Below are 20,286 nucleotides of genomic sequence, written 5' to 3' on the forward strand. Positions count from 1 at the left end.
CACAGTGACATTGTAAGACAGATGACTATTCAAAGTGAAAATCAAAAATTTGCAAATGCTGGAAATGTGAAATGAAACAAAGTACTGGAAATAGCCAGCAGGTCAGGTATCATCTGTGGAGAGAAAAACATACCTACCACAAGTGAATGATCTTTTAAGAGACAACGTAGAGTAGAGGGCATATTTACAACTTATGAAAAGCAAGACTCATTACAATGGCTAATTCTTGATGTTTATGCATATTCAAAATATTAGTTAGGCTCTTTATTTTCTTTTCCAGTATCTCAAATCATAAAAATTGTGATAATACGTAAGTTTGTGAAAAAAAAAATTCTGTGTTCTCAATTAAGTTCTTTCTGTCTTTAAGACCCAGGGAAATGTTGCTACAGACGTTATTGAACAGGCTCCTGTCATGACATTTCTGTTAATTCACTAGAAGTTTCTACATTTACTTTACAATGATGAACATACTGATAGGTATGGGGATTTCTGCTCTGGCTTCTCTTTTCACTCTCTCTAACTTCACTTGGGGTATCATTATTCTGGTTGCCACAAATTTGATAAAAAGTCAGAAACACCGGCATAAATACAATGCCATGAACTGCACCAAAAAATATGACAAGTAACATGATCTTAAAAAATGTTCTGAATATGTAACTTGCTGCCATAGACAATACAACAACACCCAATACTGTTGAAAAAGCCCCCTGGATAACAGGATAGCCAAGAGTATGTAACACATCAATAGCTCTTCCATTGGCACTTGTTTTATCATTTGAAACAAAAGCATATGAAATATGAGCTGTAAAGTCAACTGAAAAACCAATGCAGATGACCAGGTCAATCATAGATATAGAATCTAAGTTTACACCCCAGAAAGCCATAAAACCAGCCACACCCACCAAAACTGATACAATTGCAAATGTCACCCATAATGAACAAACTGGATTAGGTATTAATAGTAAAGAAATAACCAACATGGCAATTGTTGCCATGATTATATTCTGAATTGTGTTGGTCACAATCACAAGAAATTGATCAAAGTAGATGAAAGCAGGATGATACACAAGTAAAGGGATTCTACATTCCTTCACCAAATTTCTTAATTCAATCAACATGATTTTCTGATCTAACGAATCACTGGCATTCACAATTTGAATGAAAAACCTTGATGCTCTAATGTTCATATTATCTTGTGAGAATTCAATGTCTTGTTGAAAAGCAGGAACAAACTTAAACAATTTAGTTAAGTTTCCAATGAATGTGTTTTTCTCTTTTATATCTATATACATCTTTTTAGATAGGTCGATGTGTGCTCGAAGCCAGGACTCTGACAACTCATGGTCTACGTACGAGTTGTTTTCTAGTCTGCCCATACACGTTTCTATTTCATCCTGAATGGTGGAATCCCAATAATCTACAGGTTCAGTGACAGTCACCATGACTCGTGGTCCATATTCTGAGAAAAAATCTCTTTCCGCATCATAGAATTTAATCACATATGAATCATCAAAGGCCAGATTTCTGAGATCAATTCCTTCTTTGATTTGTAAACAGCCATAAATACTGCCAGCTAAATATCCTAAATACAGGAGAACCACAGCTGCCTTGGTCCATCTATGTGTAAGGAATGGACCATAATATTCCTTAAAGAAGTAGTAGACTGGATGTTCTGATTCCGCACCTGTTTCCCAATCATAAGCCCCGCCCACACAACACATTGCATGGAGAGCAGATGCTCCTGGTTTAGGAACTTCTTCAACCTTTCTGAATGTCAGCCAGTGCCTGTTACTGGCTTCTCTTCTCCCATTCAATGCAAGAACAGCTCCAAAAAATGTAATGTTGTAAATGAAGCAGAACAGAACAGTTGTACCAGTGTAAACACAAAATGATTGCACAGATCGAAAAGATGTCATGATACCAATATAAAAGGCTAAAACATCAGTCAGAGTGGTGATTGTGATGGAAACAGCTGCATCAGCGTACGTCTCTGCCAAACGGTCTTCAACTTTAGCATGAACTTTTGTCTTTTGCCAGCTGGAAAGCATAATGAACATGTCGTCTACGCCAATACCTACAGATAAGAGAAGTGCAACATGTGATAAGTCAATCAGTGTATTATTAGGTACTTAGCATTTTCAGTTCAGTTTTCACCTAATTTAGTTAAACAGTATTATTCAAAAGTAAAGTACTAGAGTGTTAAACAACTCAAATGGTACAAACTGAGGACAGATTTTTTAATCGAGAATAATTGCATTGCTTTTTTTGGTTCCTCAAAAGCGCTCCACTCTACTTTCTGAGTAAATTATAATTAATAAGAATATATTAAGATTAAAATTAATTTTTGAAAGAAATTATTTGGAATGTGGAACAGACCTAATTGATTTAAATACCCAAAAATTGATCCATTATTTAACAATCTTTCACAGGAGAAAAATTTGATTATTACGTGGGTTGCTTCAAGATTATGTGCATACTCTTATCTTTCATATGGTCTAGAAAATAGTCAGATAGGAAGGTCAATGCCTCCATTCTGACTTATCTAGTGACACTTGCTGATGCCTTCCAATAGTCTAAATAGTGTGGACTGCTAACATCTGGGGTGATATAATTGTGTGCATGAATTGTCATTATCTTAAAGTGAGTCATAAAGTACAGAAACAAGCCCTGTGACCCGGCACATTCATGGCAATCATCACATACCCATCTAAACTAATATAATTTACGAGCACCTGGTACATAGCCTTGGTGATTCAAGTGTTCATTTTAAATGTTGTGAGACTACCTGCCCCCACCACTTTTTCAGGCAGTGTATTCCAGATTCCAACCACCCTCTGGGTGAAAAAAGAATTACCTCTGATCACTTCTAACACTTCAATGAACTTTGCAACAATAGATCATCCTAGCATAAAGGAAAGTACTCCCTGGGCAGTCTCACTAGAAAATAGACATCAGCTCACACTAGGTGGCAATATAGCACTTCTCAAATTGTTTCAAAATTAAAAATAGAGCAATTATTCATGTATTTATGCAAATACTCCAGGAGGCACAATCTCTCTTTTAGCAAGTGTTTAACAAACATATCATATTTTCTTCTGGCTTTCATTATTTATATTTCTGCTCTTCTCGAAAGAGAAACACTTAAAAGGGAATTTTTACAAACATTTTTCTTCACTAGCTTATGCAGTTCGTGATTTTTGTGACTGTTACTCGTTAAGGAAAACATAGGCCCAAAACCAGCAATCCTTTGTTAATCAATTTCTTTGTGAATCCATTTATATTGGGTTGTATAATCCTGGATCCTGGCTGCCTGAGTTCACTGCCTGCAGTGCCAACCTGCCCACAATCTCTTGTTATGGATGCAGAGGACTGGCCAAGGTGGCCCTCTCTACCTGAGTAGCATCCATCTGTCAAAAGACTTTTACAACTGGTTTTAAATGTCCCTAATGCATAGTGGTGCAGCCAGTAGAGCTGCTGCCTTGTAGTGCCAGAGACCTGGGTTCAATCCTGTCTTCATGGAGTTGGCATATTCTCCCTGTGACTGCACGGGTTTTCTCCAGGTGCTCCAGATTCCTCCCACATCATAAAGATGTGTAGGGTGCTATGTTCATTGGCCACTGTAAATTGCCCCTGGTCTGTAGGTGAAGATTCCAAAATTCCATAAATTCTAGAACAGTTCCCACAGATTGGAAGGTAACAAATAGTAACTGCATTATAGAGGAAGGAGGGAGAGAGAAAGCAACCAATTAGCTTGACATAAGCAGTCGGGAAATTGCTGGAATTATTAAGAAAGCCACAACAAGGTACTAGGGGAAAAAAAATAACAGGATTGATTTGAGTGAATATGGATTTATGAAAGGGAAATCATGTTTTACAAACCTTTCTGAGTAATTTGAAGTTGTAACTAGCAGGATAGATGAGAGAGAACCAGTTGATTTGGTGTCTTTGGACTTACAGAAGACATTCAAAAAGAAGCCACAAAACAGATTATTAAACAAAATTAGAGCACATGGTAAACATAGAAGATGGAACAATACAGCACAGGAACAGCCCTTCAGCCCTATGTGTCTGTGCCGACCATGATGCCAATCTAACAAATCCGATCTGCCTGCATATGGCCTGTATCCTTCTATTTCCTGCCAGTTCATGTGCCTGTCTAAATGCCCCTTAAACGTTGTTATCATATCTGCTTCTATCACCTCCCCTGGCAGCGTGTTTCAGGCACCTACCACTCTCTGTGTAAAAAGACTTGCCTCACACATCTCCTTTAAAATTCCCCCGTCACCTTAAACCTATGCCTACTCGTATTTGACATTTCCACTCTGGGCAAATGACTCTGACTACCTACTCTATTTATGCCTCTCATAATTTTATAATATTCTATCAGGTTGCCCATCAGCCTCTGATGCTCCACAGAGAAAACAATCTTTACAGCTAATAGACCCAAATCCAGGCACCATGCTGGTGAACCTCTTCTGCACCCTCCCCAAAGCCTCCACATCCTTCTTATAATGTGGTGACCAGAACTGCACACAGTACTCCAAATGTGGTCTAACCAGTTTTATACAGTGGCAACATGACTTGCCAACTTTTATACTCAATGCCCCGACGGATGAAGGCAAGCATTCCATGTACCTTCGCTAAGGTAATCCCATATAGTAATGGGGAAATTAAAATCCCCTACTACTGCTATTCTTCACCCCTCTGTGATATATCTGCCCCTCTATGTCCTGCTGACTGTTGGAAGACATGACAGGTTGTCAAATGTCTCAGTGATAGTGATATCATATTCCCATGTGCTGATCAACGTTACTTGAACAAGGTAATTTTCCTGGGTGATCTGGTCGATATTTATCCACAAATTCTAACTCTGAACCAGATGTTTGAGTCATTATTTCCTTGTAGGTTTTCAGGAGCTTGCTGTGAACAAGCTGATCGGGAGTGAGGAGTGGTCAGAATTTATCCCCACTTTACCTTCTCTACAGTCTTGGCAATGAGCATGGGAAGGAAAACAGGAAAGAAAGGAAAGAACAAAATGAGAGAAAAGCGGCAAAAGGAAAGGCAGAAAATGAAACATATGTAATTCTGTAGCACTTTTTGCAACTTTGGGACATCCCAGAGCACTTTGCAGCCAATGGAGGACTATCGCTGTATGATAGACACGGTAGCGTAGTGGTTAGCGCGACGCTATTACAGCGCCAGCGATCGGGTTCAATTCCCGTCGCTGTCTGTAAGGAGTTTGTACATTCTCCCGTGTCTGCGTGGGTTTCCTCCGGGTGCTCCGGTTTCCTCCCACATTCTAAAGATGTATGGGTAGGTTAATATGGGGTTTAAAATGGGCGGCACGGACTCGTTGGGCCGGAAGGGCCCATTACCACGCTGTAAATAAAATTTAAATTTAAATTTAAAGAAACAAGGGAGCCAATTGGTGCACAACAAGATCTCATAAATAGCAATGTGATAATGACCAGTTTGTTTTTTTGTCCTGATAGAAACATTGACTAAGGAATTGAAATTGACCAGATATTGAGAAGAACTGCAAAATAGTGGCCATGGGATAATTTACTTAACCAGCATGGTCCAGTAAAAGTAGCAAGGTGTGGGAACATTGTAACAGGGGGTAAATATTCAACTCCTCAAACTTGCTCAATGATATCTTTAACTTCATTCAGGGGACCAATTTTTGCCCCATAATAGATTGTAGTATCAACCTTTGATATAAAACTACCAAATGAGTGCCATCACTTGCCATTTCCAGAAGAAAGTTTCAAATTTTTTGCCATCCTCTTTGTGTTTCCTAACTTCATTTCTGGAAGCTCTGGTTCTCACATTCAGACAATGGTCCCCAATTCTGGGCTCCCCAGTCAACAGAAATATTTTGTATCTACCAGATTGGTACCTCTTAAAGCTTGAAAACCTCAATAAGCTCACCCCATAACCTTCTAGATGCCAGTAGTTCCCACTAGGTGGCAATATAGTGCTTGCTTCTGTCGTTCACCTGGGAAATCTCTGCTGCAGTCCATCAGTGTTGACACAACTTTCCACATTTCCCCAGGATGTTTTTACTGCCAGATAATTAGGTGCAAACCCACAAGTAATTTATTGGATGAAGATACCCCCGAGGGTATTAATTACTGGATCTCCCCACTCTGGGAGCACCTTCACCAGAAGGACCACAGAGATTAAGGTGGTAACTCACTACCAGCTTCTTGAGGACAATTAGGGGCAGTCAATAAATGCTGGGCCTGACATACTCTAAGAATTAACATTGTAAGATTGTGGGCAATCACCACAAAGATGGTATCAGCCAAATCATAATAATGAAAAATTGAAACTTAAATTTAATAAACTACTAATTCAGATATATAAAACGTGATTGGACTTAAACTGAGGCAAAAGCATAATTAGAGAATAAATTTAAGCTGAGTAAATTCTGCAAGGGTAGCATTGCGATGAGGTCTCCAGTAGTGAAAAGTTAGTGCACAGGTAGTCAAGTAGATAAAGGTTACCAGTCTGGTTAATTCACTCCACTTAAAAGAACCAAGTTGTCACTGAATGCCTCTGTCCTCCTCTCAAGTGGCTAACTTGAGAACATCATTGAAACCCTCTGCCAGATGCGTTAATTCTATTTGATTTTAGTCAGGAAATCTCATCCCAACCCATCCCTTGTTTGGATATGGAGTGAAAACTCTCTGTCCAGGAAGGGGCTGCTGTAAAATCCATCTTCATACTTGGACAACCATACACTGTAGAAGATTCTCCTCCAAGAGAATTCTCATCAGCCCTTGGTTGTCTAGTGAGGAAGGTCCAACTGGTCCAGGCGCTTTAGATTCCTCAGATGATGCAGTATTAGGGATAATACCCTGGTATTGTTTGAGGATTGATTAATGAACAGAAAACAGAGTAGGAATATACCAATCATTTTCAGCTTTAGAGATCATAACCAGTGGAGCACACCAGAGATCAGTGCCAGGGTCCCTGATGTTCAAATGATGTGGATCAAATGTAATAAACCATGTTTGCTGATGATACATGTTTGGAGAATGCAATGAGGATTCAGGAGGATATAGATAGGTTATGTGAATGGGCAAGGACATAACAGAAAGAACATGAAAAAAAATGAGGTCATCCATTTGATAGAAAAGTAGAAAGGCAAGAGTTTTTTTAAATGGTGAGAGATTTAAATGTGTTGGTGTATAGAGAGATCTGGGTGTCTTTGTACACAAATCAGTGAAAGTTATAAGTGCGCAGGTGGAGCAAGCAATTAAGAAGGAAAACATCGTGTTGGCCTTTATTACAAGATTTGAATATAAGAGTAGGGATGTTTTGCTCCAAGTAGATAGGCCTTAGTGAGATTGTGCCTGGAATATTGTGAACAGGTCTGGTCTTCCTACAAGGAAAGATATATTTGCAGTAGAGAGAGTGCAGTGAAGGTACATCAGATTAATTCCTGGATTAGGTTTGTTGTGTGAGCAAAAATTAAGCAGACTGAACCAATGCTTTCTTGAGTTTAGATGACTGAGAGGCAATTTCATTGAAACATACAAAATTCTTTTGGGGCTTGACAAGGCACATAGAAGGTCAATGTTTCCTTTAGAGGTGGTATATGGAACCAATGGTGACTGTCTGAAAATAAAGGGTCAGCTATTCAAATCGAGGTAAAAAGAAATTTGTTCAATTGGAGAACAAATCTTTGAAACTCCCTAGCCAAGAGGACTGTGGCTGTTCAGTCACTCAGTAAATTCAAGTGAAAGATCAATAGATTTTTGGATCTTTAGGGAATAAGAGATACGGGGTTAGTGCAAGAAAGTAGCATTAGAGGTAAAATGTCAGCCAAGATGTATCAGATGGCAGAGCAAGTATGAGAGGCTGAGTGGCTCATCCCTCCTTCTATTCCTTATGTTCTTACCTGCTTGTGAAACTGTTAATTATTCACATCAAAGGATTCCCTTTTCTAATGAATGTAAGTTTTATCATGTCTCTGTACCTCAAGATATCTTTGATTTGGTGACTAGAACTGTACCTTGATCCAAAAAGGGTCTTACAACATCTTGCATGTCTACAACACAGCTTTTCTGACATTGCATTGTATCAATGTCATTTGAAACATCAGTTGTCTTTTCTCCTGTAATCAAGCACTGAATTGATCACTTAATAAATGTATGCTTATGCATGAATTCAAATTATTTCTCAAACAACTGTCCCTTTAATGAAAATTATTGCTGATAAAAATCGCAGATAATTAATATCATCATTTAGCCATCACACCCATAGCAACCACATGGATATATTCCATTTATCCCATTCCATCCACTTCCCCCATACTCATTTTATTTTTTTAAATATTTATGCACTACTGCATAGAAGCCTGTATAGATTCTGCTTCCACTGTCCTAATAATTCTTGCATAAAAAATACTATCCTAAACACCCCCTTAATTCTTTTGATATTGGTCTTAATTTTTCACATTGAATCGAAGTATTAGTGACAGTCAGCTGGGCTTTATATGACATATAAAAAAATTAACACAAGCACAATGTAGTGCTTAACCCATTTTGGTGTTGGAACATTATTTTTGACCTATGTTCAATCAAGTGGCTGCTAAGTTATTGTCCAATATTCTTGTCTCTGTCACTTGTTTGACATTTGAGCACTGAGTGCTGCCAATTCCCAATGTACTGCCAATTTATTGATTTAAAAAAATCCCTCAAAAGCTGTCAGAAACAAGCCATGACACAGCTCTGCCTGAGAGAAATTGCTGAAGGGTCACTGACCTAGAATCAAAAAGGGTGCACTGGCAGTATTGATGGCAAATGTTGTTCCACAATAAAGCAGCAATCCAAAACCAGTTAATACAGCTAGTCCAGCTGAAATGACTCCCATAACAGCGATCCAGAATTTATTCCTCACACTGTCAAGCCTGAAAATAAATAACATATATTGTGTAAAATAGCAAGCTTTTATATTTTGTGTGAAATATTTATGAAATAAAAATGTTCTGTATTTCATGGAAGTTGACTTTACCTCATACAAGACAGGATGGAAAATGATATTGAAAGTAAATATGTGACAGAAAAAAGGGGAATAATTCTTTTAGAATTTTTTTCAAATTCTTCTTGCCTTGAGACAGAGGTAAAATGTGAAACCTGCAATTAGTGAAAATGAGTGTCATTAGTGTCATTAATACACTAGCACCAATAAAACCGAAAGCTTCTGAATAAACAATAGAAAATGAGAAGATTTAATGTTTCACTTAAGACTTCACTTACATCTCAGAACACAGAAGGAGGCGGGTTCAATTAGTACTACGGGGCCCAGCTGGCAGTGCTGTTGCCTCACACCAGTGACCCAGGTTCATTCCTGACTACTGGTGATGCATGCGTGAAATTTGTACATTCTCCCTGTGACTGTATGCATTTCCACAGAGCAAGACAATCATAGCAACAGTGACCTAGATTCAAATCTGACCTCCAGTGCTCTGTGTGGAGTTTACATGTTCTCCCCGTGACCGTGTGGGCTACTCAGATTTGTTCCAGTTTCACTCACTCCCCAAAGGCATGCTGGTTTGTCAATTAAATGTCAATTAGTGTAGGTCAGTGTGGAGCTGATGGGCTTGTGAGAGAGGTTTCAGGGAAATATGTGGAAATGGAATTAATGGGATTGCTCTAAAAGCCAGCATAGACTTGATGAGCCAAATGACCTCCTCCCACATTGTTATTAGAGTAAAAAATTTAAATTTGATGTTGTCTTATATATGTAATAAGCATGAATTAATTTTACATATAATATATAATTTACATATAATTTACATATTATATATTATTTTACATATAATATAATATTAATTTTACATATATCTGTAAAATTCATTAAATGTAGGACTTTATGTTAGCCGTGTATATTCTGCATACTCCCAGCATAGGGGAGATTTAATTTGTCAATGAATACAAGGAGCCCAATTACGTAACAATCACAATTCACAGTTGAAATTCTAACCAAATTAGGAATCGTAGCATTAAAAGAAAATGGATTATGCAATTTCACAGCTTACTTTTGGGAGTCAGCAATAAAGTCATCAAAATTGCTTTAATAGAAATGAAGACTGTTAAATTGATTTTCACATTATTAGAGACTGTGGAATCTTGTAAATTGAGCAAATGACTACAGTTGTATATATGAACTTGAGCTGACATTTCAATGTGGTATTGGTGCAATCCTTAGATGGGACCGTTAACCAAGCCCTCACCTATTCCTAGGACATTCTATTGAGGATAATTGCAACACTTGTCACCAGTGCTCAGTCTCCCAGCTGTTATTTATTCTCCCTCACTTGACACTATTAAATAATGAATTATCTGGTCAGTAACATATGTGGAAGTTTATTGGATGCGAAATGTGTTTATTTTACATTTTAATGGAGAATACATGCCAAAAGAAAACTTCAATGACTGCCAATGCTTCAGCTTGTACCAAAAGGGAAATGAAAGGAATTATGTAATTATAAGTATGTATTTTTGTAAATAATAGTGATTGCACCCATAAAGTAAAATATGTGTAGCAATTCAAAATGTTATAAAGCCACTATACATGAACTAATATCTTTAGAAATTTGCAGTGACAATTGGAACAAGAACAGATTTCTCAAAAATTACACCAGCTTGGCCTTTAAGACATAGGAACAGCAATAGCTCATTCATTTCTTAAGATCTGTTCCACTGTTCAATTATAGCTAATCGATATCTTGGCTCCATTTACCCACATTTGCTCTACATCCCTTCGTAATCTTACCCAAAGAAGATCCATCTACCTGAATCTTGAAATTTTCACTTATCCCACCATCTACTTTGGAGAATAATATTCCATATTTTTATTACTCTTTGTGTGGGGATACAAATGGAGGCTGAGAAATTACGTATACTAAATGTATCAATGACAACGTCAAAGATTTCATACAATTTAATATGGCATTTCTGCTCACTTCACCTTACCAAAATCTGGTCACACTGTACTTTAAAAATATGTTTTAAGACTACCTCGGTTGATGCAAGCATTATTTACACTGAAAACAATGCTGGATGCTACCTAGTGTCCAAAAACATTAAAACCCCTTAATGCAATACAAGTTCAATTTCTGGTCAGAGATGCAGTGACATAATTATCAAAACCCTATTTATTATTTTCTGATAAACTTGCACTATTTCAATAATAACGAGAAAAGGTCGTTGGGCTGTGATTTTAAAAAGGTGACAAGAAACAAAAACAAATTATTCCCAATTTTAGCAAAGTTCAAAAATCAACTGAGATATATTTTTCTGAATGGTTTAATGCATATCCTTACCTCAATATGTGCTAAATGTGTATGTGCCATTGGGAATTCATGAAGAAACTTCTGGATCCAAAGTAAACTGAGTCTCTTGTCTGTTTCATCATCTTCTCTTAAAGGATAACGTAACCGAATAGCTTTAGCCTTTTTTAGAAAAGCCCCAGTTTCATCTAACTCAATCCCACCCACTTCAATGCCAATAAAAGTATGATTTGCTTTTGGGTAGTACATCTTTTTGCTCTCAACCAGACCAGGATCATAATTCAAAAAATCTAAAAGTGCACTTGAGACACAAGTTTCTCCTACTTTCGCACAAAGATTAGAATAATTGTAGGTCCTGCCATTGTCACAAAAATTTAATTCTTTGACTTTTATGTCAAGTGATAGAATCTCTTCAAATGCTGCTTTTGTAAGGATGTTACCATCTTTTGAAATTGCAATAAAAGAAGCAAATGTCCCTTCTGTGTAAAGTCTTTGTCTAGAGAAGGATTGAGAATCATTCATTGGAAAATGTTCTTTAACAAACTCTCTCTCAGGTTTTGCTAGCCCTTTAATAGGAGTGAACTGATCCTCTATATTATTATTTTCATTTTGACTGAAGAAACAAAATCCTGTTCCTAGACCTCCAGAAACAAACAGAGGAATAAGCAAGAACCACCAGGGGTTTTGACCAACACAAGATCCTAGTTTCCTGAATGCTGCACAAAGAGGTTTTTCAATACAATCAGTCCGACATTGAGCCATCACAAAAGTCAGAATTGAAGATTTGATTGAAAGACTTTCAGATCACCAAAATTAATTTTCTGTAAGACAAAGATAGGAATGAATTATATGAACTTTACATTTGGGGTAGATAACATAATGCATAAAAACTATCAACTAATTAGTTCCAAATTAGAATGACTGAGCTGAGAGATTATGCACCATTTTGATTTAAACCTATAACACAAGGTGAAATTTGTAGAAATATAATCTCAAATACATCAACAACTGAACAACAACCTGCATTTATGTAGTGCATTTAATAAAATGCCTGAGGCAATTCATAGGATATATGCAATCAACATTTGACACCAAGCCACATAAAGGTCAAGAGGCTAAAGATAGTCAAGAAAACAGATGTTAAGCATGTCTTAAAGGAGAGCAGAACATCATAACACAAGAGATAATGAGGGTCCTTGAAATTGCTCAACCATTAAGATTATGGATGAATGTCTACACTAGCTCCATTTTCCCAACGTATCCTCATTTCTTTGTTGTCAAGATTCTATGTCTCAGTTTTGAATATACCCAACTGAACATTATAGCCTTGTAAAATTAAGATTTATAATGAATCACAACTCTGCACATGCAGAAATTTCTCCTCATCTTAGTCCTAAATAGGCGACATCCATGCCGGGTATTACGAATCCCAATTCCAGACACTCCTGCCAATGGAACAACCACACTGAAACTACCCCATCAAGCCTGCTAGAATGTTCATACATTCACCTACCTTATTGACTTCATACCCCTATTCCACTTAATTTGTCTGCAGGGTACAATACCCACTTCCCAGAAATCAATCTACTGACCCTCTGTTACCAGAAAATGTTGGAAACACTCAGCAGGTCAGGCAGTACCTATGGAAGCAGAAACAGGGTTAACATTTCTGGTCAAAGACCCTTCTCCAGGACTAGGAAAGAGAGAAAGACAAGTTAGTTATAAATTGCACAGAGGGCTGGGGGGTGAGTTGTGGGAAGTGGTGGACAGACGAGGAATATCCATGAAAGGTAGAGACCTGGTCAAATGAGTTAATGGATGCAGTTTGATAGTGATTACATTTTTTGTATGTGTGTTATGTACTGTGGGACATGCAAAGCAGCACGGGTTGTAGTAATGGAGGAAGTAAAACTGAGCCAATATCACAGGCGAATAACTTGTAGCAGAAATGGCAAGTTCTGATAGATAGAGAAGGTGAGTTAACCAAAGTTGGAGAGTTCAAGACTGTTTGGGATCCTAGATAGTGGGGAGGGATTTTCCTCAGAAATGCTGAAAAGGGAGGGGAGAGGAATGTGTGTCTGATGGTGGAATCTTGTGGGAGGCAGCAAGGAAAATGAACCTACGTTGCTCTATTTTCCCATTGGTAACCGGAACACAATTGTATGCAATGTTTCAAATGTGACTTTTCCCAAGTCCTATGTAATTGCAGTAGATCTCCTTGTTCTCAAATTGTTTTCTAATCACAGACAGGCAAGATGGCGCCGGAGCATGGCGACACGTTGCTAGCTGCGCTCTACAGATCTACTCATTACCTTTACTATCTGTGTAATGAATTGACCTGTACGATCGGTTTGTAAGACAAGCTTCTCACTGTACCTGAGTACAAGTGACAATAATAAATCAATACCAATACCAATAATCCCTTGTTGTACACAAATGTTAATTTTCCATGACTTGGACCAAAGGTAATGATTTAGTCAACCCAAAACTTATCTGGATGTTGGTAGTGTAGAGTTGGTAGTACTCATGAGGTACGTGGCACTTGAGATCTAATTGATTTCAATGGAGATTCTAGTACTACTGATTAGGAGGCAAAGGGAAATGTGATTTTTAATATGACAACAGAAAATGCTGGAAACATTCAGAAGGTCAGGCAGCATCCGTGGAAAGAGAAAAAGAGTTAACATTTCAGGTGCAGGACCAACTGGGAGAGAAAAAACAAATTAATTTTCAGAAGCAGAGTAAGTGGGGGAGGGATAAGAAGAATAAAGGAAATATCTGTGATAGGGTGAGTTTAATTGGGTTAATAGGTGCATTATGCTTCTTTGTCTGTGTAATGTGGTATTAACAGCAAGGCTGTGAGAAATGCCCAGTAGGCCAGACTATATGAAGTGAAGAAGAAAAATCTGAACTAAAATGATGACAGGCAAGATGGCCATTTCTGATACAGACAGAAAGAAAGAATGAGTTACCTAAAGTTGGAGAATTTGATATTGAGTCTGGAAAGCCACAACCTACCCTGACAAAAGATTAAGTGTTGTTTCTCAAGTGTGTTGGGCCTCATTGTGACAGTTGACAAGGCCACAGTCAGATAGGTCAGAGTGGGAATGGGATGGTGAATTCAGGTGGCAGGCGACTGGAAGCTCAGGGTTATCCCTGTGGAATGAACTCAGGTGATCTGTGAAGAAGTCACCCAATCTGTGTTTGGTTTCTCCAATGTAAAGGAGACTACCTTGGGAACACCTAATGCAGTACCACTAGAAAAACAAAGGACTGCAGATGCTGGAATCTTATGCAAATGCAGTACACTGGACTGGAGGAAGACTCAAGGGAATCACTGCTTTACTTGGATGGACAGTTTGGATCCCTGGGAATGGAAGAGATCAAAGCAGAGGTGTTACATCTCCTGCTTTGCGTGGTAAGTGCCATTAGATGATACCATTGGGATGGAAAAACAAACCAGGGAGTCGTGAAGAGAGTAAAATGCTGAAAGGCGGGGAGGGAAATATGTGTCTGGTGGTGAAACATTGTGAAGCTGATGGAAATTGCAAAGGATGATCCATAGGCTGGTGGGGTGGGAAATAAGGACTATGGAAATTCTGTTCTTGCACTGTCCAAGAGGAGAAGGGGTGAGAACAGAAGTGTAGAAAATAGATGAGATGTAGGCAAGGGCTGTACAATATGGTAGAGGGGAAGCCACGTTTCAGGGAGGATATGTGCGCATTTCATGAATACTGATCCAAAGGAAGACCTGAAGGATAATGCAAACATGTAAGGTTTAAACACAGCGGGAGCAGAGGCCCAGAGAGTTTAAACAGAGTGGGAGTAGAGACCTTGAGCATTTAAACAGCAGGAACAGAAGCCGGTAATGTTTAAACACAGAGACCCTGAAAATATAAATGCAGCCAGAAGTGAGGCCCTGAGAATTTAAAGATAGCAGGAACAAAGTGGGAAGTCACAAATAATGTAGGTAAGTGATTGATTGTGTCTGTGGGCTAAATTTAAGTTAACATTTAACATTAAAATTTTTAGCAACTAAAAATTAACTTAATAAATTAAAGAAGGTAAATTATTAAATTAACATTAGATTCAACAAATAAATAAGTGATGGGAAGACAGGAGAGGTGTTGCAGCTGCAATATGTGGGAGTTTGTGGACACTCTTGTCCAGGGTGACTACAACTGTGATAAATCTCTACAGTTTAAGGAACTGCAAGATACCACTGAGGAAAAAAATTTCCTGGAACTTTTGTTCGAGGAGGCCCCACATCCCTTAGATTAAGTACTTTTGTTATTGACATATGGTCAGGGACAGGAGGGTGTATCTGTGGGTGAGGCAGGTATGGGGATCCAAGAGAGAGTACTGCAGGAGCCTGGTTCCCTGTACATTCAATAGATCTGACCTCCTTGCAATACCTGTGGAATGGTGGAGCTTGTTACAAATGTTTTGCTTATTTAGTTACAGCACCATGATGCCATAGTACAGCAAGACCATAAGACAGAGTAGCAGAATTAGACCATTCGGCCCATTGAGTCTGCTCCACCATTCAATCATGGCTGATTTTTTTCTCAACCCCATTCTCCTGCCTCCTCCCCTGTAACCCTTAATCCCCTTACCAATCAAGAACCAATAACCTCTGGCTTAAATACACACAATGACGGCCTCCACAGCCCTCCATGGCAACAAATTCTATAGGTTCACTAGCCTCTGGCTGAAAAAATTCCTCCTCATCTCAGTTCTAAAGGGATGTCGTGAGGCTGTGCCCTTTGATCCTAGCTCTCCTACTAATGAAAATATTCTCTCCACATCTACTCTGTCCAGGCCTTTCAATATTTAGTAGGTTTCAATCAGATCCCCCTTCATCCATCTCAACTCCATCGAGTACAGGCACAGAGCTATCAAATGCTAAGCCTTTCATTCCCAGGATCATTCTTGAGAACCTCCTCTGGACCCTCCCTAGGGCCACAACATCGTTCTTAATTATGGGGCCCAAAATTGCTCACAATATTCCAAATGTAGTCTGACCAATGCCTTATGAAGCCTCAGCAGTACCTCCTTGCTTTTATACTCTAGTCCTTTTGAAATGAATGCTGACATTGCATCTCTCCTTACAACCAATGCAACCTGCAAGTTAACCTCAAGGGAATCCTGAACTAGGACTCCCAAGTCCCTTTGCACGTCCCATTTCTGAATTCTCTCCCCATTTAGAAAATGGTCTACACCTTTATTCTTCCTTCCAAAGTGCATAACACCACATTTCCCTACAATGTATTCTTTGCCCACTTTCCTACCCTGTCCAAGTCCTTCTGCAGATTGCTTGCCTCCACAACACTACCTATCCCTCCACCTATCTTGGCATTATCTGCAAATCTAGCCACAATGCCATCAGCTCCTTCATCCAGATCATTAACAAATAAAGTGAAATGTTGTTGTGTTCCCTCTCAACCACCTCCTCTGCTCCAGGGAGAACCGACCTAGTTTCTCCAATCTCTCCTCATAACTAAAAAGCTCCATCCCAGGCAACATCTTAGCAATTCTCCTCTGCACCCTCTCTTGTGCTTTCACGTCCTTCTTATAGCGTGGTGCTCAGAATTGCATACAGTATTCCAGTTGAAGCCGAACCTAAGTTTTATAAATTCAGAGCATAACTTCCCGGCTTTAGTCTTCAAGCCCATCTGCCTTCCTAACCATGTTCAAGGATCTCTGAACTTGTACTCAAAGGTTCCTCTGTTTATCAATGGTCCCTAAGATCCTGCCATTCATGGTATATATCCTGGACTCATTATTACTCCCAACTGCATTACCTCACATTTATCTGGGGAGCGTTGTTGAACAGAGAGACCTAGGAGTACAAGTACATAGTTCTCTGAAAGTGGCGACACAGGTAGACAGAGTGGTGAAGAAGACATAATGACGTGCTTGCCTTCATCATTTGGGGCATTAAGCATAGGGGTTGGGATGTCATGTTACAGTCTTACAAGGTGTTGGTGAGATCACACTTAGAGTATTATGTGCAGTTCTGGTTGCCATGCTACAGCAGGGAAGTAATTAAGCTAGAGAGGGTGCAGAAAAGATTCAGAAAGATTTTGTCCTGATTAAGGGCTTGGGTAAAGAAAGACTGGATAGGCTGCAACTGCTTTCCCTGGAGTGAAGGAGGCTGAGGAGTGACATCACAGAGATTTATAAAATCATGAGGAGCATAGAACTGGTAGATAATCAGTCTTTTTACCAGGGTAGTGGAGTCTAAAACTAGAGAGCATAGGTGAACTAGAGGTCATTAAGGTGAGAGGGGAAAGATTTAGAGGGGACCTGAAGGGCAAGTTTTTCCACCCACAGGATGGTGGGTATATGGAATGAGGTGCCGGAGGAAGCCATAGAGGTGGGTACTATTAATGTTTAAAAGACATTCGGACAGGTACGTGGATAGGAAAGGTTAAGTGCGATATGGGCCAAATTCAAGCAAGTGGGACTAGCTCAGATAGGCAACTTGGTTGACATGGACACATTGGGCCAAAGTATCTGTTTCCATACTGTATATCTCTTTGAGTCTATAAACTATGTAAACGCAGTATATCTTTCCCAGCAGCAGAAACTCAGGAACTTGATACCTTTCCTCCAGTAAAGTGCTGCCAGGAACTTAATTTGATGAATTTGTGACTGACTGCCTCGTGATGTCTTACTGGGCTGTGGTTTCTTTTACTTTGTGCTTGTCATCTCAAAACAATGCTACAGCAGATGAGACAAAAAGCAGAATGGTTGCAACTAATTTGCAGATCATTCACACTGTTAAAAGGCTATAACGTTTGAAAAATAATGACAAAGAATACAAAGAGTAAACACAAATTTAATGGAAAAAGTGTTTAATTGACATGGCTACAATCTAGAAGAGGTATTTTACCATCTTGAAGATATGTGCAGATTAACAGTATGGTCTCAATATTACAGCAACTTTGCAGATAATTAAAACATTAAAAATATTTTTAAAATCCTACCTGATAGATACAGACATATCCAATACACGATCAAGAGTAATTTGTAATAAACTGTCTTTGCTGGGAGACAAAGATCTTTCTTTCTTGACAGGCACCAGCTGCTTCTGGTTTCACCGGTGTAAATTGCAGCATCAGTGGCATGTGACTGGCCACAGGGGAAGCAAACTCCAGGATGGGGCGGAACTCAAAGCAACAGTGTGACCTATGAACTTACTTTTTGTCTGTTGTGTGCTATATGCATGTATATGAATCAACATATTGGAAAGTCAGATGGTTTTAAACAGAACATAATTTGTACGACTTTTGTTCAGTATGGTAATTTGCTAGATTTTGAGATGTGGTGCTAGTAAAGGTTGTCTTTTCAGTACATAAAATGAACCAGAATGTCCAATCTATGAGATTCTGGGTAGGAACAGGGTGTCTGGCTCAGTCCTGGTCTTGCGTGGGGTGAAACAGCAGACCCTTGTCCTCATTTGTCATTGTTCCACAGACAGATTATTAACACATCAATTTATTTAAAATAGTCTGCCCTTAATTGTTAACACCCAAGACAAAAAGAGTTAAATGAAATTGGTGTGGAAGAGTGAAAGCAAGTACTGTTATGTTTATTACAGCCCAAGATTTCTCTGCTATCATAGAACATAAACAGCACGGCACAGGAACAGGCCCTTTGGCCCACTATGTCTGTACTGATCATGAAGCCAAATTAAACTAAACCTATCTGCCTGCACATGAGCCATATCCCTCTATTCCCTGCATTTGTATACCAGTCTAAATGCCTCTGAAATGCCACTATTGTCTTTGCTTCCACCACCATCCCTGGCAGCACGTTCCAAACACCTACCTCTCTCTGTGTAAAAAAAAAACCTACCCTGCACATCTCCTTTAAACTTTCCCCCATGGGAGTTCACTTCAGCTATCCTAATGGCATTCCACCCCAAGTGGACACAAAGCCTGCACTCAATGAACTATACTCTGTGATCAACAGCGTTGAAACGAGATACCCCAAGACCCTCTTCATAGCCGGTGACTTCAACCAGGCCGGTGGTGTGACGTTCAAATCGGGTGACCCTGACCTATAAAAGAAATCAAGATATGATCTTCATAAAGCTATCAGGGGTGCCAAGAGACAATACCAGTCCAAGATCTTCCCAGACCAGCTGTCAGTTGTAGTAGGGCTTACGTGCTATAATGGGCTACAAAACGAGATCAGGCAGCATCGCTGACAACAGCACATCCCTTACCGATGAGCTTAACGCATACCATGCACATTTTAAACAGAAGGGGAATGGAATGTCACCGCTCACCCCTACAGCCTCCAATGCACCTGTACCCATTGCAGCCTTCAGATCAGTCTTCCAGAGAGTGAACCCGCGGAAACAATCTGGCCCAGATGGCGTACCTGGCCGTGTGCTGAGATCCAGCACAGATCAGCTGGTGGGAGTATTTGTGGACATTTTTAATCTCTCCCTACTCCAATCTGAGGTTCCCACCTGCTTTAAGAAGATCACTATCATCCGAGTACCAAAGAAAAACAACGAAATGTGTCTTAATGACTATTGCTGGTGACTTTGGCATCCACTATCATGAAGTGCTTCGAGTGGCTGGTCATGGCACACATCAACTCCAGCCTCCCAGACAACCTCAACCCACTGCAATTCACCCACTGCTGAAAAAGGTCCAAAGTAGATGCCATCTCCCTGGCCCTACGCTTATCTCTGGAGCATCTGGATAGTAAAGACACCTATGTCAGACAACTATGTATTGACCACAGCTCTGCCTTCAAACTATAATTCCAAGCAAACTCATCTCTAAACTCCTAAACCTGGGAATCAACAACTCCATTTGCAACTGGATCCTTGACTTCCTGACCAACAGAATGCAATCAGTAAGGATAGGTAGCAACACCTCCACCATCATTATTCTCAATGCTGGTGCCCTACATGGCTGCATCCTCACCCCTCTACTCTACTCCCTATAAACTCACAA

At 39.3% G+C, this 20,286-nt stretch overlaps 1 protein-coding gene across 1 annotated transcript; it reads right to left on the reverse strand.

Moving 5' to 3' along the window:
* Window positions 1-206: 206 nt before the first annotated feature.
* On the reverse strand, window positions 207-18,417 carry LOC127570714 (patched domain-containing protein 3-like). Its single transcript, XM_052016501.1, has 5 exons — window positions 18,298-18,417; window positions 11,339-12,126; window positions 9,025-9,146; window positions 8,775-8,920; window positions 207-2,074 (listed from the first exon to the last, which is right to left on the reverse strand). The coding sequence occupies exons 2-5, from the start codon at window positions 12,065-12,067 to the stop codon at window positions 411-413; spliced, it is 2,661 nt and encodes an 886-aa protein (XP_051872461.1). The 5' UTR covers window positions 12,068-12,126; window positions 18,298-18,417; the 3' UTR covers window positions 207-410.
* Window positions 18,418-20,286: the final 1,869 nt, after the last annotated feature.

The sequence above is a fragment of the Pristis pectinata genome, chromosome 5, assembly GCF_009764475.1.
Source record: "Pristis pectinata isolate sPriPec2 chromosome 5, sPriPec2.1.pri, whole genome shotgun sequence".
Lineage (NCBI taxonomy): Eukaryota > Metazoa > Chordata > Chondrichthyes > Rhinopristiformes > Pristidae > Pristis > Pristis pectinata.